Source organism: Pseudophryne corroboree, chromosome 3 (genome assembly GCF_028390025.1).
Source record: "Pseudophryne corroboree isolate aPseCor3 chromosome 3, aPseCor3.hap2, whole genome shotgun sequence".
Taxonomy (NCBI): Eukaryota; Metazoa; Chordata; class Amphibia; order Anura; family Myobatrachidae; genus Pseudophryne; species Pseudophryne corroboree.
In genome coordinates, this window is record NC_086446.1 from 781273729 (window position 1) to 781301275 (window position 27547).

At 46.4% G+C, this 27547-nt stretch overlaps 1 protein-coding gene across 1 annotated transcript in view; it reads right to left on the reverse strand.

Annotated features, from left to right (window-relative positions):
• The window catches only part of LOC135056883 (EF-hand calcium-binding domain-containing protein 6-like), a 197959-nt gene that overhangs the window by 106096 nt on the left and 64316 nt on the right, over window positions 1–27547 (reverse strand). The window contains exons 7-9 of the mRNA XM_063962626.1: window positions 26916–27061; window positions 19726–19871; window positions 17663–17868 (exon numbers count right to left, since the gene is read on the reverse strand). Of these exons, the coding sequence (XP_063818696.1) occupies window positions 17663–17868; window positions 19726–19871; window positions 26916–27061 (498 nt within the window). The remainder of the gene's footprint in view (window positions 1–17662; window positions 17869–19725; window positions 19872–26915; window positions 27062–27547) is intronic.

Below are 27547 nucleotides of genomic sequence, written 5' to 3' on the forward strand. Positions count from 1 at the left end.
CCGGATCACTTGAGATCCTAGCCACCCTCATCATTTGAGAGCGGGGTAAACCTCGCTTCAAAGATGTTGGGTGATGGCTTGACGCGAGCAGAAAGGTATTTCTATCCACATCTTTGTGAAATACCTCTGTTGCTATCCTCCCTTCAGTGATATTGACTTGTACATCTAAGAAGTGTGCCTGAACTTCACTATATTGCATGGTAAATTTCACTGCCGATGTCCCGCCATTGATCTTATCCAATAGATTCTTTAATAAATCAATATTGCCAGTCCACATTACAAAAATATCGTCGATATAGCGAGTATATACTTTGATATTACTAGCTATATCTGCCTGATCCAAGAATAATAAATCTTCTTGCTCAAACATGTACACGTTGGCGTACGACGGGGCCACTGGGGACCCCATCGCACACCCCCGTTGTTGTAAATAATATTGACCGTCATAGAAAAAATAATTTCTGTAGAGGGTCAACTCCAATAATTTCAGAAAAAAATCATGGTTGAACAATACTGGATCAAGGAATTTATGTAAGAAATTTTTCATGGCTCGCAATCCACCCTCATGGGGGATTGACGTATAAAGGCTACATACATCTAAGCAGCATAACCATGTGCCCTTAGGTACTTGGGAAACATCGCCTAACAATTTCAAAAATTCCGTGGTATCTTTTAAAAAAGACTCCTTCTTAATTAACAATGGTTGAAGCAGATGGTCTAATAGTTGTGCCACAGAATAATACAAAGAGCCCCGTGCCGATATAATCGGTCGACCGGGCGGATTCCTACTGTCTTTATGTAGTTTCGGCAATGTATATAGTGCCGGCACCCTCGGGTGCTCCATCAATAGAGCATTACAGATCTTGGAGGTGATATGTTTTTGTAGTACCGCTACTTTCAACATCTCGTGTAGTTCCTTTTGGAATTTGCTTGTAGGATTCCCAGGCAAACGACTATATACTCCTTCTTCAGAGAGCTGTCGCTCAATTTCATGACGATAGGCGGTGATATCCTGTACCACAATGGCCCCGCCTTTGTCGGCTGGCCTGATAATTATATCTTCATAGGTGCTTAAATTTTTGATGGCAGAAGCTTCCTCTCTGGAGAGATTTTTATGTACTTTACCAGGTGCCGTTCTAAATCTCGTCACTGAATCCTGTAGTAGACGGTCAAATATTTTTAATGAAGGATTGACCGACACTGGATCAAATTTTGATCTGGTCTTGCCTGTTAGGAACAATTCAAGAGGCGAACTCTCTGGAGTAGATTTTTGATGTTGAAAATGTTCTTTTAAACGCAAATTTCTGGAGAACTTGTGATGGTCAAGTCTCCAGGTAAATTCATCATGCATGTTGGTTGGCACGAAGGCTAAGCCTTTCTGTAATACTTGAATTTCTGATGGCTGCAGGATCCTTTTTGATAGATTGAAGATCAGGCTATCTTCTTGCGAGGGGGATTGCGTCTTACTTCTCTTGTTTCTTTTATTCTGCCCGCCCCTGCGGGTGGTCTTTCTCCACCCCTTTGGGTGGTCCCACCTTGGCCTAAAGGGATCCTCTCTGAAGTTGATGCTTCGTCTGATTCAGAGATTGCAAATTCACTGTCACTATTGTTTTGAGGCATTGGAGTATGATGTTGTGGGCGACGGGGTTGCCACGGTCTACGACGTCGCTCTACAGCATTGTTGCGTGATGTTAAAGTGCTACCAGACAGCCACCTGTAGATTCTGTTCTCCTCATAATCGGCGTCAACCGTGTGCTTTTTGTTCTTTTTAAATTTAATAAGGTTCTTCTTATATTGGTCGCATTGTTGTTGTAGTTTATTGAGCCAGCTTGAATTGGCTGTGTCTTCCAATATATCACTGTGAGTATTCTCAAATGTTGCGATCTTAGTGCGTGTCACTTGTAGTTCACGGCCAGCTTCTTCTATGACCAGTACCATTAGGTCTAACGCGCACTTGTTGAGGATCCCTATCCACTTTCGTACAAACTCAGGGTTTTGCCTACCAATCGTTGGCACATTTGCCACTCTGAAACCCCGTGGGATTTTACGTTCACGTACATAGTCGGATAGGGAAGTTCCATGCATAAGATAGTCTATTTCCCGTCTTTTCAATTTAAATAATTGAAAATGCAGCTCCTCTAGGTTGTGAACTGGATCAGTTGTGGTTACTGGCTCTTTAAATAGGATTTGCTGCACCTGATCTGCAGTGAAGCTGAAAGTCTCACAGGGGGGGGACTTTAAAATCCCTGCATCCACTTGCCTCATGCGTCTCCAATGCCTCCAAGGTTGGTTCCATGATGGTTATTATACTCGTGTCGGCAATGAATTATTACTGGTGTTTTGTTCAGTTGCTGTTGCAGGCAAACGGCAGATTATTCATCAGTGTAATCCAAATGGAATCAAAAATATAAATGTCTCTATTGCTTTTTCATAGCTGTGGTGCCATACAAACGATGTGGTAAAGTGCATCGACTTCCACAGTATATGTATCAATACAAATCAGCCGGCACTCCTTGCATAAGAACTACTGGTCCCGGTGTCCTGTGCATGCATTCCATAACATACCCATACAATAGGCACGGCACTCCAGGGACTCGTTGCAGAAAGACTTTTAATAAGGTGCTGTGATCAACATGTTTCGGGGCATGCGCCCCTTCGTCAGGACCCACCAAAACAAACAGGACATACATACATAGAACATTTATATACCTGATACCAAGACTCACCTGTTGTCAGCGTCCGCATCCACAGCTGCCGCCGCTGATTCACTTCCGGGATCTCACTTCCGGGTTACGCAAGACGTGGTTGCCAGGCAACCCTTGGCTTGCGCTCCTGCTCTGCAAGTCCGGCTTCCGTGTGATTAGATAGTGCGGCGGCAGCTGTGGATGCGGACGCTGACAACAGGTGAGTCTTGGTATCAGGTATATAAATGTTCTATGTATGTATGTCCTGTTTGTTTTGGTGGGTCCTGACGAAGGGGCGCATGCCCCGAAACATGTTGATCACAGCACCTTATTAAAAGTCTTTCTGCAACGAGTCCCTGGAGTGCCGTGCCTATTGTATGGGTATGTTATGGAATGCATGCACAGGACACCGGGACCAGTAGTTCTTATGCAAGGAGTGCCGGCTGATTTGTATTGATACATATACTGTGGAAGTCGATGCACTTTACCACATCGTTTGTATGGCACCACAGCTATGAAAAAGCAATAGAGACATTTATATTTTTGATTCCATTTGGATTACACTGATGAATAATCTGCCGTTTGCCTGCAACAGCAACTGAACAAAACACCAGTAATAATTCATTGCCGACACGAGTATAATAACCATCATGGAACCAACCTTGGAGGCATTGGAGACGCATGAGGCAAGTGGATGCAGGGATTTTAAAGTCCCCCCCTGTGAGACTTTCAGCTTCACTGCAGATCAGGTGCAGCAAATCCTATTTAAAGAGCCAGTAACCACAACTGATCCAGTTCACAACCTAGAGGAGCTGCATTTTCAATTATTTAAATTGAAAAGACGGGAAATAGACTATCTTATGCATGGAACTTCCCTATCCGACTATGTACGTGAACGTAAAATCCCACGGGGTTTCAGAGTGGCAAATGTGCCAACGATTGGTAGGCAAAACCCTGAGTTTGTACGAAAGTGGATAGGGATCCTCAACAAGTGCGCGTTAGACCTAATGGTACTGGTCATAGAAGAAGCTGGCCGTGAACTACAAGTGACACGCACTAAGATCGCAACATTTGAGAATACTCACAGTGATATATTGGAAGACACAGCCAATTCAAGCTGGCTCAATAAACTACAACAACAATGCGACCAATATAAGAAGAACCTTATTAAATTTAAAAAGAACAAAAAGCACACGGTTGACGCCGATTATGAGGAGAACAGAATCTACAGGTGGCTGTCTGGTAGCACTTTAACATCACGCAACAATGCTGTAGAGCGACGTCGTAGACCGTGGCAACCCCGTCGCCCACAACATCATACTCCAATGCCTCAAAACAATAGTGACAGTGAATTTGCAATCTCTGAATCAGACGAAGCATCAACTTCAGAGAGGATCCCTTTAGGCCAAGGTGGGACCACCCAAAGGGGTGGAGAAAGACCACCCGCAGGGGCGGGCAGAATAAAAGAAACAAGAGAAGTAAGACGCAATCCCCCTCGCAAGAAGATAGCCTGATCTTCAATCTATCAAAAAGGATCCTGCAGCCATCAGAAATTCAAGTATTACAGAAAGGCTTAGCCTTCGTGCCAACCAACATGCATGATGAATTTACCTGGAGACTTGACCATCACAAGTTCTCCAGAAATTTGCGTTTAAAAGAACATTTTCAACATCAAAAATCTACTCCAGAGAGTTCGCCTCTTGAATTGTTCCTAACAGGCAAGACCAGATCAAAATTTGATCCAGTGTCGGTCAATCCTTCATTAAAAATATTTGACCGTCTACTACAGGATTCAGTGACGAGATTTAGAACGGCACCTGGTAAAGTACATAAAAAATCTCTCCAGAGAGGAAGCTTCTGCCATCAAAAATTTAAGCACCTATGAAGATATAATTATCAGGCCAGCCGACAAAGGCGGGGCCATTGTGGTACAGGATATCACCGCCTATCGTCATGAAATTGAGCGACAGCTCTCTGAAGAAGGAGTATATAGTCGTTTGCCTGGGAATCCTACAAGCAAATTCCAAAAGGAACTACACGAGATGTTGAAAGTAGCGGTACTACAAAAACATATCACCTCCAAGATCTGTAATGCTCTATTGATGGAGCACCCGAGGGTGCCGGCACTATATACATTGCCGAAACTACATAAAGACAGTAGGAATCCGCCCGGTCGACCGATTATATCGGCACGGGGCTCTTTGTATTATTCTGTGGCACAACTATTAGACCATCTGCTTCAACCATTGTTAATTAAGAAGGAGTCTTTTTTAAAAGATACCACGGAATTTTTGAAATTGTTAGGCGATGTTTCCCAAGTACCTAAGGGCACATGGTTATGCTGCTTAGATGTATGTAGCCTTTATACGTCAATCCCCCATGAGGGTGGATTGCGAGCCATGAAAAATTTCTTACATAAATTCCTTGATCCAGTATTGTTCAACCATGATTTTTTTCTGAAATTATTGGAGTTGACCCTCTACAGAAATTATTTTTTCTATGACGGTCAATATTATTTACAACAACGGGGGTGTGCGATGGGGTCCCCAGTGGCCCCGTCGTACGCCAACGTGTACATGTTTGAGCAAGAAGATTTATTATTCTTGGATCAGGCAGATATAGCTAGTAATATCAAAGTATATACTCGCTATATCGACGATATTTTTGTAATGTGGACTGGCAATATTGATTTATTAAAGAATCTATTGGATAAGATCAATGGCGGGACATCGGCAGTGAAATTTACCATGCAATATAGTGAAGTTCAGGCACACTTCTTAGATGTACAAGTCAATATCACTGAAGGGAGGATAGCAACAGAGGTATTTCACAAAGATGTGGATAGAAATACCTTTCTGCTCGCGTCAAGCCATCACCCAACATCTTTGAAGCGAGGTTTACCCCGCTCTCAAATGATGAGGGTGGCTAGGATCTCAAGTGATCCGGTAAAAGCATCACTGTCTATTGATAGATTAATAGCTAAATTCACGGCACGAGGATATGATCCTAAAATGCTTCAAGATAACAAACAACAGGTGTTAAAAATACCTAGAAGTCAACTATTACAGTCATGTCATAAACCATCTGCTAAAGTCCTTCCTTGGGTCAGTAGTTTTACAACAGCCAGCCCGGTAATTAATCAAGCCACTAAGGCCTTGTGGCCAATTGTGGCCTCAGACAAAGATCTACCTTGCTTTAAAGATGTACGACCTATAGCAGCATTTAAAAGGGGCCGTAACCTTAAGGATAGACTTATGATCACTGACATTACAGGGAGAGGGATCCCTAGATTGCCCAATGTGTATGTAAAACCAGCAGGCTGTTATGGTTGCCATAATTGCACTACATGCAGACATATGGTAACCTGTAAATCATTTAAACATCCACACTCACAGAAAAAGTATGATATCCGGCATGTACTTACGTGCACTTCATCTTTTGTAGTGTATGTAATTACATGTCCATGTGGGCTATACTATGTGGGGCAGACCTCCCGTAAATTTCGGGAACGGATGGCCCTGCATAGGTCTGCCATCCACTTATCAGCTGAAGGCAAGTCAATGGACCAACCGGTGGCCCGTCATTTTAGAATGATGGGCCATTCCCTTTCTGATCTTAAACATTTTATAATTGATCATGTAGTGGAATCCCCACGTGGAGGTGATCGTATTAAAGCTCTGTGTATTTTGGAATCCAGATGGATTGTCAGATTGGGCACGATAGCTCCAGATGGATTAAATGACAAAATTAACTGGAATAGCCTGCGATGAGATGTTTTATAATATCCCAGGGTATTATTTTGTACTTCTCAAATAGATAATCTTGAGCATTTATCCAATCGATGGGACCTATATGGTTAATGGCATAAAATATGTTAGTATAAGAATTTGTGAATTGTTGCTGTACTGACAGGCAAATGTTTTAACATTGTTTTTAAATTTAAACCTATTTGTGTATGCTTGCTGTAACAGGTCCGCCCACACGCCGCACTGTCTAATCACACGGAAGCCGGACTTGCAGAGCAGGAGCGCAAGCCAAGGGTTGCCTGGCAACCACGTCTTGCGTAACCCGGAAGTGAGATCCCGGAAGTGAATCAGCGGCGGCAGCTGTGGATGCGGACGCTGACAACAGGTGAGTCTTGGTATCAGGTATATAAATGTTCTATGTATGTATGTCCTGTTTGTTTTGGTGGGTCCTGACGAAGGGGCGCATGCCCCGAAACATGTTGATCACAGCACCTTATTAAAAATCTTTCTGCAACGAGTCCCTGGAGTGCCGTGCCTATTGTATGGGTATATATATATATATATATATGTGTGTGTGTAGATATATGTATATATATATATATATTAGAGATGAGCGGGTTCGGTTTCTCTGAATCCGAACCCGCCAGAACTTCATGTTTTTTTTCACGAGTCCGAGCGACTCGGATCTTCCCGCCTTGCTCGGTTAACCCGAGCGCGCCCGAACGTCATCATGACGCTGTCGGATTCTCGCGAGGCTCGGATTCTATCGCGAGACTCGGATTCTATATAAGGAGCCGCGCGTCGCCGCCATTTTCACACGTGCATTGAGATTGATAGGGAGAGGACGTGGCTGGCGTCCTCTCCGTTTAGAATAGATTAGAGAGACACTTGATTTACTAATTTTGGGGAGCATTAGGAGTACTCAGTACAGTGCAGAGTTTTGCTGATAGTGACCAGTGACCACCAGTTTTATTTATAATCCGTTCTCTGCCTGAAAAAAGCGATACACAGCACACAGTGACTCAGTCACATACCATATCTGTGTGCACTGCTCAGGCTCAGGCCAGTGTGCTGCATCATCTATATATATTATATATCTGTCTGACTGCTCAGCTCACACAGCTTATAATTGTGGGGGAGACTGGGGAGCACTACTGCAGTGCCAGTTATAGGTTATAGCAGGAGCCAGGAGTACATAATATTATATTAAAATTAAACAGTGCACACTTTTGCTGCAGGAGTGCCACTGCCAGTGTGACTAGTGACCAGTGACCTGACCACCAGTATATATAATATTAGTAGTATACTATCTCTTTATCAACCAGTCTATATTAGCAGCAGACACAGTACAGTGCGGTAGTTCACGGCTGTGGCTACCTCTGTGTCGGCACTCGGCAGCCCGTCCATAATTGTATATACCACCTAACCGTGGTTTTTTTTTCTTTCTTTATACATACATACTAGTTACGAGTATACTATCTCTTTATCAACCAGTCTATATATTAGCAGCAGACACAGTACAGTGCGGTAGTTCACGGCTGTGGCTACCTCTGTGTCGGCACTCGGCAGCCCGTCCATAATTGTATATACCACCTAACCGTGGTTTTTTTTTCTTTCTTTATACATACATACTAGTTACGAGTATACTATCTCTTTATCAACCAGTCTATATATTAGCAGCAGACACAGTACAGTGCGGTAGTTCACGGCTGTGGCTACCTCTGTGTCGGCACTCGGCAGCCCGTCCATAATTGTATATACCACCTAACCGTGGTTTTTTTTTCTTTCTTTATACATACATACTAGTTACGAGTATACTATCTCTTTATCAACCAGTCTATATATTAGCAGCAGACACAGTACAGTGCGGTAGTTCACGGCTGTGGCTACCTCTGTGTCGGCACTCGGCAGCCCGTCCATAATTGTATATACCACCTAACCGTGGTTTTTTTTTCTTTCTTTATACATACATACTAGTTACGAGTATACTATCTCTTTATCAACCAGTCTATATATTAGCAGCAGACACAGTACAGTGCGGTAGTTCACGGCTGTGGCTACCTCTGTGTCGGCACTCGGCAGCCCGTCCATAATTGTATATACCACCTAACCGTGTTTTTTTTTCCTTTCTTTATACATACATACTAGTTACGAGTATACTATCTCTTTATCAACCAGTCTATATATTAGCAGCAGACACAGTACAGTGCGGTAGTTCACGGCTGTGGCTACCTCTGTGTCGGCACTCGGCAGCCCGTCCATAATTGTATATACCACCTAACCGTGGTTTTTTTTTCTTTCTTTATACATACATACTAGTTACGAGTATACTATCTCTTTATCAACCAGTCTATATATTAGCAGCAGACACAGTACAGTGCGGTAGTTCACGGCTGTGGCTACCTCTGTGTCGGCACTCGGCAGCCCGTCCATAATTGTATATACCACCTAACCGTGGTTTTTTTTTCTTTCTTTATACATACATACTAGTTACGAGTATACTATCTCTTTATCAACCAGTCTATATATTAGCAGCAGACACAGTACAGTGCGGCAGTTCACGGCTGTGGCTACCTCTGTGTCGGCACTCGGCAGCCCGTCCATAATTGTATATACCACCTAACCGTGGTTTTTTTTTCTTTCTTTATACATACATACTAGTTACGAGTATACTATCTCTTTATCAACCAGTCTATATTAGCAGCAGACACAGTACAGTGCGGTAGTTCACGGCTGTGGCTACCTCTGTGTCGGCACTCGGCAGCCCGTCCATAATTGTATATACCACCTAACCGTGGTTTTTTTTTCTTTCTTTATACATACATACTAGTTACGAGTATACTATCTCTTTATCAACCAGTCTATATATTAGCAGCAGACACAGTACAGTGCGGTAGTTCACGGCTGTGGCTACCTCTGTGTCGGCACTCGGCAGCCCGTCCATAATTGTATATACCACCTAACCGTGGTTTTTTTTTCTTTCTTTATACATACATACTAGTTACGAGTATACTATCTCTTTATCAACCAGTCTATATATTAGCAGCAGACACAGTACAGTGCGGTAGTTCACGGCTGTGGCTACCTCTGTGTCGGCACTCGGCAGCCCGTCCATAATTGTATATACCACCTAACCGTGGTTTTTTTTTCTTTCTTTATACATACATACTAGTTACGAGTATACTATCTCTTTATCAACCAGTCTATATATTAGCAGCAGACACAGTACAGTGCGGTAGTTCACGGCTGTGGCTACCTCTGTGTCGGCACTCGGCAGCCCGTCCATAATTGTATATACCACCTAACCGTGGTTTTTTTTTCTTTCTTTATACATACATACTAGTTACGAGTATACTATCTCTTTATCAACCAGTCTATATTAGCAGCAGACACAGTACAGTGCGGTAGTTCACGGCTGTGGCTACCTCTGTGTCGGCACTCGGCAGCCCGTCCATAATTGTATATACCACCTAACCGTGGTTTTTTTTTCTTTCTTTATACATACATACTAGTTACGAGTATACTATCTCTTTATCAACCAGTCTATATATTAGCAGCAGACACAGTACAGTGCGGTAGTTCACGGCTGTGGCTACCTCTGTGTCGGCACTCGGCAGCCCGTCCATAATTGTATATACCACCTAACCGTGTTTTTTTTTTCTTTCTTTATACATACATACTAGTTACGAGTATACTATCTCTTTATCAACCAGTCTATATATTAGCAGCAGACACAGTACAGTGCGGTAGTTCACGGCTGTGGCTACCTCTGTGTCGGCACTCGGCAGCCCGTCCATAATTGTATACTAGTATCCAATCCATCCATCTCCATTGTTTACCTGAGGTGCCTTTTAGTTGTGCCTATTAAAATATGGAGAACAAAAATGTTGAGGTTCCAAAATTAGGGAAAGATCAAGATCCACTTCCACCTCGTGCTGAAGCTGCTGCCACTAGTCATGGCCGAGACGATGAAATGCCAGCAACGTCGTCTGCCAAGGCCGATGCCCAATGTCATAGTACAGAGCATGTCAAATCCAAAACACCAAATATCAGTAAAAAAAGGACTCCAAAACCTAAAATAAAATTGTCGGAGGAGAAGCGTAAACTTGCCAATATGCCATTTACCACACGGAGTGGCAAGGAACGGCTGAGGCCCTGGCCTATGTTCATGGCTAGTGGTTCAGCTTCACATGAGGATGGAAGCACTCAGCCTCTCGCTAGAAAAATGAAAAGACTCAAGCTGGCAAAAGCAGCACAGCAAAGAACTGTGCATTCTTCAAAATCCCAAATCCACAAGGAGAGTCCAATTGTGTCGGTTGCGATGCCTGACCTTCCCAACACTGGACGTGAAGAGCATGCGCCTTCCACCATTTGCACGCCCCCTGCAAGTGCTGGAAGGAGCACCCGCAGTCCAGTTCCTGATAGTCAGATTGAAGATGTCAGTGTTGAAGTACACCAGGATGAGGAGGATATGGGTGTTGCTGGCGCTGGGGAGGAAATTGACCAGGAGGATTCTGATGGTGAGGTGGTTTGTTTAAGTCAGGCACCCGGGGAGACACCTGTTGTCCGTGGGAGGAATATGGCCGTTGACATGCCAGGTGAAAATACCAAAAAAATCAGCTCTTCGGTGTGGAGGTATTTCACCAGAAATGCGGACAACAGGTGTCAAGCCGTGTGTTCCCTTTGTCAAGCTGTAATAAGTAGGGGTAAGGACGTTAACCACCTCGGAACATCCTCCCTTATACGTCACCTGCAGCGCATTCATAATAAGTCAGTGACAAGTTCAAAAACTTTGGGTGACAGCGGAAGCAGTCCACTGACCAGTAAATCCCTTCCTCTTGTAACCAAGCTCACGCAAACCACCCCACCAACTCCCTCAGTGTCAATTTCCTCCTTCCCCAGGAATGCCAATAGTCCTGCAGGCCATGTCACTGGCAATTCTGACGAGTCCTCTCCTGCCTGGGATTCCTCCGATGCATCCTTGCGTGTAACGCCTACTGCTGCTGGCGCTGCTGTTGTTGCCGCTGGGAGTCGATGGTCATCCCAGAGGGGAAGTCGTAAGCCCACTTGTACTACTTCCAGTAAGCAATTGACTGTTCAACAGTCCTTTGCGAGGAAGATGAAATATCACAGCAGTCATCCTACTGCAAAGCGGATAACTGAGTCCTTGACAACTATGTTGGTGTTAGACGTGCGTCCGGTATCCGCCGTTAGTTCACAGGGAACTAGACAATTTATTGAGGCAGTGTGCCCCCGTTACCAAATACCATCTAGGTTCCACTTCTCTAGGCAGGCGATACCGAGAATGTACACGGACGTCAGAAAAAGACTCACCAGTGTCCTAAAAAATGCAGTTGTACCCAATGTCCACTTAACCACGGACATGTGGACAAGAGGAGCAGGGCAGGGTCAGGACTATATGACTGTGACAGCCCACTGGGTAGATGTATGGACTCCCGCCGCAAGAACAGCAGCGGCGGCACCAGTAGCAGCATCTCGCAAACGCCAACTCTTTCCTAGGCAGGCTACGCTTTGTATCACCGCTTTCCAGAATACGCACACAGCTGAAAACCTCTTACGGCAACTGAGGAAGATCATCGCGGAATGGCTTACCCCAATTGGACTCTCCTGTGGATTTGTGGCATCGGACAACGCCAGCAATATTGTGTGTGCATTAAATATGGGCAAATTCCAGCACGTCCCATGTTTTGCACATACCTTGAATTTGGTGGTGCAGAATTTTTTAAAAAACGACAGGGGCGTGCAAGAGATGCTGTCGGTGGCCAGAAAAATTGCGGGACACTTTCGGCGTACAGGCACCACGTACAGAAGACTGGAGCACCACCAAAAACTACTGAACCTGCCCTGCCATCATCTGAAGCAAGAAGTGGTAACGAGGTGGAATTCAACCCTCTATATGCTTCAGAGGTTGGAGGAGCAGCAAAAGGCCATTCAAGCCTATACAATTGAGCACGATATAGTAGGTGGAATGCACCTGTCTCAAGTGCAGTGGAGAATGATTTCAACGTTGTGCAAGGTTCTGATGCCCTTTGAACTTGCCACACGTGAAGTCAGTTCAGACACTGCCAGCCTGAGTCAGGTCATTCCCCTCATCAGGCTTTTGCAGAAGAAGCTGGAGGCATTGAAGAAGGAGCTAAAAGGGAGCGATTCCGCTAGGCATGTGGGACTTGTGGATGCAGCCCTTAATTCGCTTAACAAGGATTCACGGGTGGTCAATCTGTTGAAATCAGAGCACTACATTTTGGCCACCGTGCTCGATCCTAGATTTAAAGCCTACCTTGGATCTCTCTTTCCGGCAGACACAGGTCTGCTGGGGTTGAAAGACCTGCTGGTGACAAAATTGTCAAGTCAAGCGGAACGCGACCTGTCAACATCTCCTCCTTCACATTCTCCCGCAACTGGGGGTGCGAGGAAAAGGCTCAGAATTCCGAGCCCACCCGCTGGCGGTGATGCAGGGCAGTCTGGAGCGACTGCTGATGCTGACATCTGGTCCGGACTGAAGGACCTGACAACGATTACGGACATGTCGTCTACTGTCACTGCATATGATTCTCTCAACATTGATAGAATGGTGGAGGATTATATGAGTGACCGCATCCAAGTAGGCACGTCACACAGTCCGTACTTATACTGGCAGGAAAAAGAGGCAATTTGGAGGCCCTTGCACAAACTGGCTTTATTCTACCTAAGTTGCCCTCCCACAAGTGTGTACTCCGAAAGAGTGTTTAGTGCCGCCGCTCACCTTGTCAGCAATCGGCGTACGAGGTTACATCCAGAAAATGTGGAGAAGATGATGTTCATTAAAATGAATTATAATCAATTCCTCCGCGGAGACATTGACCAGCAGCAATTGCCTCCACAAAGTACACAGGGAGCTGAGATGGTGGATTCCAGTGGGGACGAATTGATAATCTGTGAGGAGGGGGATGTACATGGTGATATATCGGAGGGTGAAGATGAGGTGTACATCTTGCCTCTGTAGAGCCAGTTTGTGCAAGGAGAGATTAATTGCTTCTTTTTTGGGGGGGGTCCAAACCAACCCGTCATATCAGTCACAGTCGTGTGGCAGACCCTGTCACTGAAATGATGGGTTGGTTAAAGTGTGCATGTCCTGTTTTGTTTATACAACATAAGGGTGGGTGGGAGGGCCCAAGGACAATTCCATCTTGCACCTCTTTTTTCTTTTCTTTTTCTTTGCATCATGTGCTGATTGGGGAGGGTTTTTTGGAAGGGACATCCTGCGTGACACTGCAGTGCCACTCCTAGATGGGCCCAGTGTTTGTGTCGGCCACTAGGGTCGCTAATCTTACTCACACAGTCAGCTACCTCATTGCGCCTCTTTTTTTCTTTGCGTCATGTGCTGTTTGGGGAGGGTTTTTTGGAAGGGACATCCTGCGTGACACTGCAGTGCCACTCCTAGATGGGCCCGGTGTTTGTGTCGGCCACTAGGGTCGCTAATCTTACTCACACAGCTACCTCATTGCGCCTCTTTTTTTCTTTGCGTCATGTGCTGTTTGGGGAGGGTTTTTTGGAAGGGACATCCTGCGTGACACTGCAGTGCCACTCCTAGATGGGCCCGGTGTTTGTGTCGGCCACTAGGGTCGCTAATCTTACTCACACAGCTACCTCATTGCGCCTCTTTTTTTCTTTGCGTCATGTGCTGTTTGGGGAGGGTTTTTTGGAAGGGACATCCTGCGTGACACTGCAGTGCCACTCCTAGATGGGCCCGGTGTTTGTGTCGGCCACTAGGGTCGCTAATCTTACTCACACAGCTACCTCATTGCGCCTCTTTTTTTCTTTGCGTCATGTGCTGTTTGGGGAGGGTTTTTTGGAAGGGACATCCTGCGTGACACTGCAGTGCCACTCCTAGATGGGCCCGGTGTTTGTGTCGGCCACTAGGGTCGCTAATCTTACTCACACAGCTACCTCATTGCGCCTCTTTTTTTCTTTGCGTCATGTGCTGTTTGGGGAGGGTTTTTTGGAAGGGACATCCTGCGTGACACTGCAGTGCCACTCCTAGATGTGCCCGGTGTTTGTGTCGGCCTCTAGGGTCGCTTATCTTACTCACACAGCGACCTCGGTGCAAATTTTAGGACTAAAAATAATATTGTGAGGTGTGAGGTATTCAGAATAGACTGAAAATGAGTGTAAATTATGGTTTTTGAGGTTAATAATACTTTGGGATCAAAATGACCCCCAAATTCTATGATTTAAGCTGTTTTTTAGTGTTTTTTGAAAAAAACACCCGAATCCAAAACACACCCGAATCCGACAAAAAAAATTCGGTGAGGTTTTGCCAAAACGCGTTCGAACCCAAAACACGGCCGCGGAACCGAACCCAAAACCAAAACACAAAACCCGAAAAATTTCAGGCGCTCATCTCTAATATATATATGTATATATATACACACACACACACACACACACTAGTTTTACGGACCCAGCATATACTGGGTCACCTCAGTCCCCACCCCCGTGATTGGCTCCGCCCAGTTCTGGAAACCCCCCCCATGCAAATCCTGCGTTTGCCACTGAAACAGGCTATATTTTTTTTTCTGTTACCAATTAATTTACAATTTTACGTTCTGTTTTTGTATATATATATATATATATACACATACATACATATATATATATATATATATATATATATATACACATACACCTATATACCTGGAAGAGAGTGGAATCATCTCCTACACCTGCACCTGTGTCTATATACCCACAGCATTGCTTGTTTCCCTCCTCCAGTGGGACCAGTGATTAGTAGATGGCGTTGTGCTACTGGCACTGGGGGATGAGACGTCATGACATCTAATCCCCCAAGAAGGCGACGAGGTGCGGGACTCAGGAGACTTGGGTTGATTTCTGAATCTGCCTGACCGTGCTGGAACCCACAAGCCAGCTCTGAGGTCAGTGAGGGGAGAAAATCATTAAATATATTTTATAGTGTGGGGGTGAGAGCTTCATTTAATATATATAGTGTGCGGGTGAGAAGGGGGAAATATTTAAAGGGTGGAAGAGATCATTAAATCTGTACATCACTAAGAGCCAGCACACTGGGGGTCATTCCGAGTTGTTCGCTCATTGCCGATTTTCGCTATGCTGCGATTTGTTGCTAACTGCGCATGCGCATGGTACGCAGGGCGCATGCGCTTAGTTATTTAACACAAAACTTAGCTGTTTTGCTGTGGCTTCTGCGGAGCTTTTCAGTCGCACTGGTGTTCGGTACATGATTGACAGGAAAGGGGCGTTTCTAGGCGGCAACTCAGCGGTTTCCCGGCGTTTGCAAAAAAACCGCAGGGGTGTCAGGTAAAAATGCGGGAGTGGCTGGAGAAACGGGGGAGTGGCTGGCTGAACGCAGGGCGTGTTTGTGATGTCAAACCAGGAACTAAACGGACTGAGCTGATTGCAATCTGGGAGTAGGTCTGGAGCTACTCAGAAACTGCAAAGAATTATTTAGTAGCAGTTCTGCTAATCTTTTATTCGCAATTCTGCTAAACTAAGATACACTCCCAGAGGGCGGCGGCTTAGCGTGTGCAATGCTGCTAAAAGCAGCTAGCGAGTGAACAACTCGGAATGACCCCCACTATCCAGATGAATTATTGCAAGAGAGATAAGTGTTCATGAGGCCCAAGCAGTAGTAACCAGTGGACAGCTAATCCATGTCATCACCATGTTATATATTTATAATCACTGATGGCACATAGGGCATTACCCCTCCTGTCACAATGCAGGGATGTTTTATATATTGCTCCTTACTCTGAGAATTGTGTCCATTTTCCTGTATTCAGTGTTGTGGGCCAGTCACTAAAATGCTGTCAGTATTGTATAGCAGTCACAGTAATGCCCTCTGTATTGTCTGGTGTTTACTTAACTGCTTTCCGTATTGTCTGGCGGTCACTAAAATGCTCTCTGTATTGTATGACCACCACTAAAATGCTCTCTGCATTGTCTTATGGTCACTAAAATGCTCTCTGTATTGTCTGCCCGCCATTAAAATGCTCTCCGTATTATCTGGCGGTCATTAAAATGCTCTTAGTATTACATGGTGGTCCTGCAGACAGTGTTATTGTTATTACTTTTTAAAGTGTAAATCTAAAAATGAATATAATATTTAAAGAAGTCAATTATGTATGTGAGTGGCTGGGTGGAGGGTATTGGGGAAAGCAGGGGCGGTATTGTATAGCTTTGCCTAGGGTATCTTGAAACCTTGCACCGGCCCTGCCTGGAGCATAGCTAACTGGTGCACGGTGATATCTCAGAAAGATGGCACCGCGCGGTGAGAGCAAAAACTCTGATGCTGTGCCAGAGCCAATGCTATCCCGTGTGCATGCCATCCTCCTCAATAACACTGTGAAGATGGAGCCGCATAGAATGGGAGGCCCACATGCCAGAGACTGCAAGGTGTGGGGGAGCTCAGAGGACATTAATGCACCCCTGGTAAGAGTAGCGGGAGCTCTCGCTAGACCAGTACCTTGTCTGTCAGCGCAGGGGTAAGCTGGCTGCGTGCAAAAAAATAATTAAATAAAATAAAAATAAAAGTTTAGTGTAATAATAAAGCATTTTTCACCCTGTGTGTGCCCTGGATACTGAATGGCATTAGCAAGCACTCCGGTCCATGATAAATGGCATTGCAGGGAGCCCCCAGTGACGGCTGTCAAACTACAATAATCAATTATAGCCATCATCAGAAGGGGGCTTTATATACAGAAGCCCTAAATCCTGGGAAAACAACTCATTTTCATAGGATTTAGGGCTTTTTGGCTTAAAAACCAATCCAAATTTCCAACTCCAACATTCAAGGAGAAAAATGGGGAGTAGAAATTGGCCAAAGCAGAACACAGTCCGGTACAAGGACCTGATATTTTTGGATTGGTCCTGAGCATACACAGTACAACTATCTGGGCAATCTGCTGATATCGGGCGGAATGACCAAATGATTGCATAGTGTATACCCATCAAAAGTAATTCCCTGTCTACTGTCTAGTTGAGCCTCCTTTGAGGACTACAACGTAAGGGCTCTGCACATCTGTGTCCAATCTTCCTTGGCGGAGTCTCCGGTGTGACCATTACAGTCTCTGGTACACATGCCATACTTCAAAGGAACCTGCTCCTACTACTAGAGGCTAATGGGATCCACTCATCCCTCATTTGTCATATTAGCTCACTTGTATCAGATCTTCTACATTATCTCCAGGCTGACCATACCTGTAAGTGCTGTAACCAGGTTTGCAGAAGACCTTGTGGGCTCTCCCATTTTTACCCCTGGTTTGGAGACACTGGAGGAATTCCTGGTAGTTAACATGAGGTAACGTCTCATCCAGACCACAGCGAGCTAGAAAATGTCCCAGCTGGTCCTTGGTAAGGTGAAGCTGAAACTTCTCCAGAACATTAAGGAAATCCTCTTTTAGCACCTGGCAGAGAGAGAGGGGGTCATCAAATTAATGCATTTATATAAGGCAGGAAGGGCGCTGCCACAGTTCTGAAAAACGAGGTGTGCAACGGGTTGGGCACGGTATTCTGACTGTCCGGATCCTAACCACATCCCTATGCACAGATTTGAAACTTTTATTTTTGACAGGGTGTTATTTCATCATTTAGCCTGTAGGTGTCACTGTTGCTGCTGCTTCAAACATTAAATGGAAGTGATATGAGGAACATGGCTGCACTTTGCTGATGGTGCCATAAGCTGTAGCTTCATGCTGGGTGCCGATAACGGTATCCGGACTCCAGGTCGACAACAAAAAGGTCGACACACCTTAGGTCGACGCCAATTGGTCGACACACCTTAGGTCGACATGGACAAAATGTCGACAGGAACAAGGTCGACACGGGAAAAGATCGACATGAGTTTTTCACAATTTTTTTCTTTTTTGGAACCTTTTCATACTTAACGATCCACGTGGACTACGATTGGAACGGTAATCTGTGCCGAGCGAAGCGGAGTGGAGCGAAGGCACCATGCCCGAAGCATGGCGAGCGAAGCGAGCCATGCGAGGGGACGCGGTGCACTAATTGGGGTTCCCCGTCACTCTACGAAGAAAACGACACCAAAAAAACATAAAAAACCCATGTCGACCTTTTTCCATGTCGACCTTGTTCCTGTCGACCTTTTGCCCATGTCGACCTTTTGTCCATGTCGACCTAAGGTGTGTCGACCAATTGGCGTCGACCTAAGGTGTGTCGACCTTTTTGTTGTCGACCTGGAGTCCCAGACCCGCCGATAACATGGGATATGACCTGATGAAGGGTAACAATGTAGAATATAATTTATTTTACTAGCAAGCATATAAACTCCTCTGTACGACATGTTTATTGGTATTTGGGAAGCGCTGACTGGGGATTATTTGCAAAAGGCACCCAGTGATCACACAAAATGCCCTAATAATACACCAGCAATGGACCAACCAGCACACTTCAACCCACAGGTCTGCCCGCTGTTCTCAGACACTACCTTCACAGAATCGTGCTTCCACGGCAGGAGGCACAACCTCACACCACAGACTGAAATCTTGACCTTGCACTGCTCCGCGTAATGTGGCACCCTCTGTTTACATAGCTAGGTGCGCTCTCATGCCACCCAACTCTCCTGGCACCCTGCCCTCTGCAAATGTGGCTACATTGCCCTGTAACCCTATACGCCTCACCGTAGGAATCTACTGTAGGCAGTGGTGGATTTCCAACTAGGCACGTGCCCAGGGGCGGCACAGCAGACTGACGCCAGGTTATTCTTTTTTTGGTCATTCAGACTTATTTTTTTTTGTTATGCTAATAATGGGGGTGGAGCAATGGGCAGCAAATTGTGGTCCGGGCGAAGGTAGTGTGGTAAGGTTAGGACTGCATTGGTGGTCTGGAGGCATGCGGAGTGCGGACTGGCCCCGAAATGAAGGGGGCAGTGAAGTGATGGGGGGAGGGGGAGGGGGATGGGGGGGGGCAACCAGTAATGTGCCTAGGGGCGGTCTGACCCCTAAAACCACCCATGACTGTAGGTACACTTGCGCAAATTGAAGGGCCTTGTAGTTCCAAAGATCCTCCAGCCCAAATTTTTCCTGTTTTTTATCTATTAAGATGTTGTATTATTCTAGGTTAAAAACACAGTTATGTCCTATAGCCTCCACCCAGCTTTGTGTATGGAATTGTACAGTACGTGGCTATACTGTATCAATATTTCCTTTCTCGTTGATCTTAATTTCTATTAAATTAATCTTATTTGTGTGATGATCATTGCTAATGTATCAATCCACTTTCTCAGTTACCAGTCCCAAACTCACCCTGCAAGTCCGCTGTGGGTCATATACCAAGAACTCGGCCATCATGGCTCGCGCTCCTTCTCTGAACTTCTCCTTCAACCACTTCTCTATACTCAGAGACAACTTCCTTTCCCTTCTTGCGTTTGAACCTGCAATTTTGGTTGTATCTGAAAGCAGAATTTATTTTAAATAAAGTGTATCTGATAAAAAAAAAAAGGATTTTAAACAATGCTTATTTTTTTAACCAAATCATGTTATTCATTGCACGTTGCCATATTTCTTAGCAAGTACAATACACATCCCTAGTGACTGCCCAAGATTAACAGACAAGCTGTAGGAGTGTAGGTGCCCATGTAAAGTGTACAGTATGATATGAAATAAATAAAACCTTGACCCCAACCTATTGACAAAGAGGTATATTTATCAAGGAGTGATATAACCACTGTTTCTGATGTTTTCTTTCTGGGTAAAACGGGTTAGTAGTATTAATTATTGATTCTATTTAAGAAGAGGGAACCCACAGAGAAGTGTACTGTGTATGCTCGCCAAGCTTCAGACAGGTTACTATTCGCAATCGTAGTCCACGTGGATGGTAAAGGATGAAAAAGTTGTAAAAAAGTGAATTAAAAAAAAAACTTCTGCCGGCCATATGTGTGTCGACCTTTTGAACATGTCGATCTTTTGATAGGTGACCCATCCATACTTCACTCAGGTTGGAGGGCCTAAATCCATGTTTGTAAGCAAAAGGCCGTTTATCACGCAGTGGAGCAATTACCTGCAGACTGCGCATGTGCTGCGATCGGTCGCAATGCGCATGCGTGAAGGTGCCGTTGTTAATGAGGATTTCGGAACAAAGAGATTGGCAGGACGTGACCGTTTAGAGGTGTGAATGGGGAGTTTACGGGGAGTAGTTTGGAAAACGCAGGTGTGTCTGCTGACGGCTGCAAACTCGTAAATGCAAAAACTGTCCTGTTCAGTCTGCGTAGCCATAGAGGAACCCTTAGCCGCCATGTTCCTCATTTTTGCATGTAGGCCTGGGATGAGTACGCAATTGTGAATGAGTGTGCGATGGATCCGGTGGCCGTCTCTTTCCATTTCTGGCGACAGCTTCACTTGCTAACATTACCAGTCCGTAGCCGAGAAAATCGCACTTCCTTATGGATTAATGTACAAACATGAATAAGCTCCGGAGCACGGTACAGTACGGTGGAACCATCTGGAATAATTAGGACATTTGGATCTGACATACTGTTAAAACAATTGTCCAAATCCCACCCCGTCTCCATTATATTATACCTGTAACTGGAGGACGGGCGCGGCCATTAATGTTGTGCCTAGGGTGGCCTGACCCTACACTGAAGGAGAGGTAGGTTTTACAATCACCTCTCCGGGGTGCAACAATACAGGATATAAAGTAGTGCAGCAAAACAGATAAAAATAATACATCTGCCCCTAGAATAGTAAATTACAGAAAAAATAAGAATTTACTCACCGGTAATTCTATTTCTCGTAGTCCGTAGTGGATGCTGGGAACTCCGTAAGGACCATGGGGAATAGACGGGCTCCGCAGGAGACTGGGCACTCTAAAGAAAAGATTAGGTACTATCTGGTGTGCACTGGCTCCTCCCTCTATGCCCCTCCTCCAGACCTCAGTTAGGGAAACTGTGCCCGGAAGAGCTGACATTACAAGGAAAGGAAATTTTGAATCCAGGGTAAGACTCATACCAGCCACACCAATCACACTGTACAACTTGTGATAACCTTACCCAGTTAACAGTATGAATAACAACTGAGCCTCACTTAACGGATGGCTCATAACAATAACCCTTTAGTTAGGCAATAACTATTGAGAGTCCGCACTTGGTACGGGCGCCCAGCATCCACTACGGACTACGAGAAATAGAATTACCGGTGAGTAAATTCTTATTTCCTCTGACGTCCTAGTGGATGCTGGGAACTCCGTAAGGACCATGGGGATTATACCAAAGCTCCCAAACGGGCGGGAGAGTGCGGATGACTCTGCAGCACCAAATGAGCAAACACATGGTCCTCCTCAGCCAGGGTATCAAACTTGTAGAACTTTGCAAATGTGTTTGAACCCGACCAAGTAGCAGCTCGGCAAAGTTGTAAAGCCGAGACCCCTCGGGCAGCCGCCCAAGAAGAGCCCACCTTCCTTGTGGAATGGGCCTTCACCGATTTTGGATGCGGCAATCCAGCCGCAGAATGAGCCTGCTGAATCGTGCTACAGATCCAGCGAGCAATAGTTTGCTTTGAAGCAGGAGCACCCAGCTTGTTGGGTGCATGCAAGATAAACAGTGAGTCAGTCTTACTGACTCCAGCCGTTCTGGAAACATATATTTTCAAAGCCCTGACTACGTCCAGCAACTTGGAGTCCTCCAAGTCCCGAGTAGCCGCAGGCACCACAATAGCTTGGTTCAAATGAAACGATGACACCACCTTTGGGAGAAATTGGGGAGGAGTCCTCAATTCTGCCCTGTCCATATGGAAGATCAGATATGGGCTTTTACATGACAAAGCCGCCAATTCCGACACACGCCTAACCGATGCTAAGGCCAACAGCATGACCACTTTCCACGTGAGATACCTTAGTTCCACGGTCTTAAGTGGCTCAAACCAGTGGGATTTCAGGAAATCCAACACCACGTTAAGATCCCAGGGCGCCACTGGTGGCACAAAAGGGGGCTGAATAATATGCAGCACTCCCTTAACAAATGTTTGAACCTCAGGCAGTGAAGCCAGTTCTTTTTGAAAGAAAATGGATAGGGCCGAAATCTGGACCTTTATGGACCCCAATTTTAGGCCCATAGTCACCCCTGACTGTAGGAAGTGCAGGAAACGACCCAGTTGGAATTCCTCTGTAGGGGCCTTCCTGGCCTCACACCAAGCAACATACTTCCGCCATATAGTGATAATGTTTTGCTGTCACGTCTTTCCTAGCCTTTATCAGCGTAGGAATAACTTCATCCGGAATGCCTTTTTCCGCTAGGATCCGGCGTTCAACCACCATGCCGTCAAACGCAGCCGCGGTAAGTCTTGGAACAGACAGGGCCCTTGTTGCAGCAGGTCCTGTCTGAGAGGCAGAGGCCATGGCTCCTCTGTGAGCATTTCTTGTAGTTCCGGGTACCAAGTCCTTCTTGGCCAGTCCGGAACAATGAGTATTGTTCTTATTCCTCTCTTTCTTACTATTCTCAGTACTTTTGGTATGAGAGGAAGAGGAGGAAACACATATACCGACTGGTACACCCACTGTGTCACTAGGGCGTCCACAGCTATTGCCTGAGGGTCCCTTGACCTGGCGCAATATCTTTTTAGCTTTTTGTTGAGGCGGGACGCCATCATGTCCACCTGTGGCAGTTCCCATCGGTTTGCAATCAGTTGGAAGACTTCTTGATGAAGTCCCCACTCTCCCGGGTGGAGGTCGTGTCTGCTGAGGAAGTCTGCTTCCCAGTTGTCCACTCCCGGAATGAACACTGCTGACAGTGCTTGCACGTGATTCTCCGCCCATCGAAGAATCTTTGTGGCTTCCGCCATTGCCATCCTGCTTCTTGTGCCGCCCTGGCGGTTTACATGGGCGACCGCCGTGATGTTGTCTGACTGAATCAGCACTGGTCGGTTTCGAAGCAGGGGCTCTGCTTGACTCAGGGCGTTGTAAATGGCCCTTAGTTCCAGTATATTTATGTGTAGAGAAGTCTCCAGACTTGACCACCGCCCTTGGAAGTTTCTTCCCTGAGTGACTGCCCCCCACCCTCGGAGGCTTGCATCCGTGGTCACCAGGACCCAGTCCTGTATGCCGAACCTGCGGCCCTCGAGAAGGTGAGCACTCTGCAGCCACCACAGAAGAGACATCCTGGCCCTTGGGGACAGGGTGATCAGCCGATGCATCTGAAGATGCGATCCGGACCACTTGTCCAACAGATCCCACTGAAAGATCCTCGCATGGAACCTGCCAAAGGGAATGGCTTCGTATGAAGCCACCATCTTTCCCAGGACTCGCGTGCAGTGATGCACCGATACCTGTTTTGGTTTCAGGAGGTCCCTGACCAGAGATGCTAATTCCTGGGCCTTCTCCACCGGGAGAAACACCTTCTTCTGTTCTGTGTCCAGAATCATACCCAGGAAAAGCAGACGCGTCGTAGGAATCAGCTGCAACTTTGGAACATTCAGAATCCAGCCGTGCTGTTGCAACACTTCCTGAGAGAGTGCTACGCTGATCAACAACTGCTCCCTGGACCTCGCCTTTATGAGGAGATCGTCCAAGTACGGGATAATTATAACCCCCTTCTGCCGAAGGAGTAACATCATTTCGGCCATTACCTTGGTAAATATTCTCGGTGCCGTGGACAGGCCAAACGGCAACGTCTGGAATTGGTAATGACAGTCCTGTACCACAAATCTGAGGTACTCCTGGTGAGGTGGATAAATGGGGACATGCAAGTAAGCATCTTTGATGTCCAGCGACACCATAAAATCCCCCTCTTCCAGGCTTGCAATAACCGCTCTGAGCGATTCCATTTTGAACTTGAATTTCTTTATATAAGTGTTCAAGGATTTTAAATTCAGAATGGGTCTCACCGAACCGTCCGGTTTCGGTACCACAAACATTGTGGAATAGTAACCCCTTCCCTGTTGAAGGAGGGGGACCCTGACAATCACTTGCTGGAGGTACAGCTTGTGAATTGCCGCCAGCACTACCTCCCTTTCCATGGGGAAAGCTGGCAAGGCTGATTTGAGGTAACGGTGGGGGGGGGGGGGGGGGGGGTCGCTTCGAATTATAGCTTGTATCCCTGAGATACAATTTGTATAGCCCAGAGATCCACCTGTGAGCGAACCCACTGGCTGCTGAAGTTTCGGAGATGCGCCCCCACCGCACCTGGCTCCGCCTGTGGAGCCCCAAGGTCATGCGGTGGACTTAGTGGAAGCAGGGGAGGACTTTTGTTCCTGGGAACTGGCTGCATGGTGCAGCTTCTTACCTCTACCCTTGCCTCTGGCAAGAAAGGATGCGCCCCTGACTCTCTTGCCTTTCTGGGAACGAAAGGACTGCATTTGATAATACGGTGCTTTCTTAGGCTGTGAGGAAACCTGAGGCAAGAAAGTCGACTTTCCAGCTGTTGCTGTAGACACGAGGTCCGACAGACCGTCCCCAAACAATTCCTCACCCTTATAAGGCAAAACCTCCATGTGTTTTTTAGAATCAGCATCTCCTGTCCATTGCGGAGTCCATAAGACCCTCCTGGCAGAAATGGACATAGCATTAATTCTAGAGCCCAGCAGGCAAATGTCCCTCTGAGCATCCCACATATATAAGACGACGTCTTTGATATGGCCCAGGGTTAGCAAAACAGTATCTCTGTCGAGGGAATCTATGTCGTCTAACAGAGTATCTGTCCATGCTGCTACAGCACTACACATCCAGGCTGAAGCAATAGCAGGTCTCAGTAGAGTACCAGAGTGTGTATACACTGACTTCAGAATAGCTTCCTGCTTTCTATCTGCAGGCTCCTTTAGGGCGGCCGTATCCTGAGACGGCAGGGCCACCTTTTTAGATAAGCGTGTCAGTGCCTTGTCCACCCTAGGGGATGTTTCCCAACGTAACCTGTCCGTTGGTGGGAAAGGGTACGCCATCAGTAACCTCTTAGAAATCACTAATTTCTTATCAGGGGAACTCCACGCTTCTTCACACAATTCATTTAATTCATCAGATGGGGGAAAAGTCACTGGCTGCTTTTTCTCCCCAAACATATAAACCCTCTTGGTATTAACCGGGTTACTCTCAGAAATGTGTAATACATCTTTCATTGCAATAATCATGTATCGGATGGCCTTGGTCATTTTAGACTGTAAATGTGCCTCATCATCGTCGACACTGGAGTCGGACTCCGTGTCGGCATCTGTGTCAACCATCTGAGATAGAGGGCGTTTATGAGCCCCTGACGGTTTCTGAGTCGCCTGGGCAGGTGCGGGTTGAGACCCCGGCTGTCCCAAGGCTGCAGCGTCATCAAACCTTTTATGTAAGGAGTTTACATTGTCATTTAAGACCTTCCACATATCCATCAAATCAGGTGTCGGCCCCGACGGGGGCGATACCACACTTATCTGCCCTTGCTCCGCCTCCACGTAACCTTCCTCATCAAACATGTCGACACAGCCGTACCGACACACCGCACACACACAGGGAATGCTCAGACTGAGGACAGGACCCCACAAAGTCCTTTGGGGAGACAGAGAGAGAGTATGCCAGCACACACCACAGCGCTATGTAACACAGGGATTTTCACTGCTAATAAGTGATTTACCCAATAGCTGCTTCTTTTTGTATTGTTTTACGCCTAAATTTATGTGCCCCCTCCCCCCCCCCTCTCTTTTTAACCCGTCTTGTACCTGGATACTGCAGGGGAGAGCCTGGGGAGCTGCTTCCAGCGGAGCTGTGAAGGGAAAATGGCGCTGGTGTGCTGAGGAAGAAGGCCCGCCCCCTCAGTGGCGGGCTTCTGTCCCGCTTTCCATGTAAAAAAATGGCGGGGGTTTTTACATATATACAGTGCTAGACTGTATATATGTATGTTTTTATGCCAAAGGTACTTCAATTGCAGCCCAGGGCGCCCCCCCCAGCGCCCTGCACCCTACAGTGACCAGAGTGTGTAAGTGTGCTGGGAGCAATGGCGCACAGCTGCGGTGCTGTGCGCTACCTTAATGAAGACAGGAGTCTTCAGCCGCCGATTTCGTCGTCTTCAAGCTTCTGTTCTTCTGGCTCTGCGAGGGGGACGGCGGCGCGGCTCCGGGAACGGACGATCGAGGACAGGTGCCTGTGTTCGAACCCTCTGGAGCTAATGGTGTCCAGTAGCCTAAGAAGCACAAACTAGCTGCAAGCAGGTAGGTTTGCTTCTCTCCCCTTAGTCCCACGTAGCAGTGAGTCTGTTGCCAGCAGAAGCTCACTAAAAATAAAAAACCTAATAAATACTTTCTTTACTAGTAAGCTCAGGAGAGCCCACTAGGAGCACCCAGCTCTGGCCGGGCACAGATTCTAACTGAGGTCTGGAGGAGGGGCATAGAGGGAGGAGCCAGTGCACACCAGATAGTACCTAATCTTTTCTTTAGAGTGCCCAGTCTCCTGCGGAGCCCGTCTATTCCCCATGGTCCTTATGGAGTTCCCAGCATCCACTAGGATGTCAGAGAAAGAGAGTTGCTGGTCTTACTTATCTGCTGTGGGTTCCGGCTTCCGGAGACTTTCCGCAGGGCAGATAACAGCAGACTCCGGTCCTCATCTAAACGCTGGTGTTTGGTCCCCAGCTGATGCTGCAGACTTTCCACGCCTAGCACGCTGGTGTCATCTCTGACGTACCTTTTATAGATAAATAATAACCACACAGAAACAAACATTACGGCAGAGGCAGAGAAGACCTGGCTCCTAAGAGCTTACTATCTATCTGTAGTCCTTCTTACTAGAGATGAGCGGGTTCGGTTCCTCGGGATCCGAACTTCACCTATTTTACACGGGTCCGAGGCAGGCTCGGATCCTCCCGCCTTGCTCGGTTAACCAGAACGTGCCCGAACGTCATCATCCCGCTGTCAGATTCTCGCAAGATTTGTATTCTATATAATGAGCCGCGCGTCGCCGCCATTTTCACTCGTGCATTGGAGATTGAACGGAGAGGACGTGGCAGCGTTCTCTCCCTGAAAAGCTACGTAATCTGTGCTCAGTGTGCTGCAAATATCTGTGCTCAGTGTGCTGCAAATATCTGTACTCAGTGTGCTGCAAATATCTGTGCTCAGTGTGCTGCAAATATCTGTACTCAGTGTGCTGCAAATATCTGTGCTCAGTGTGCTG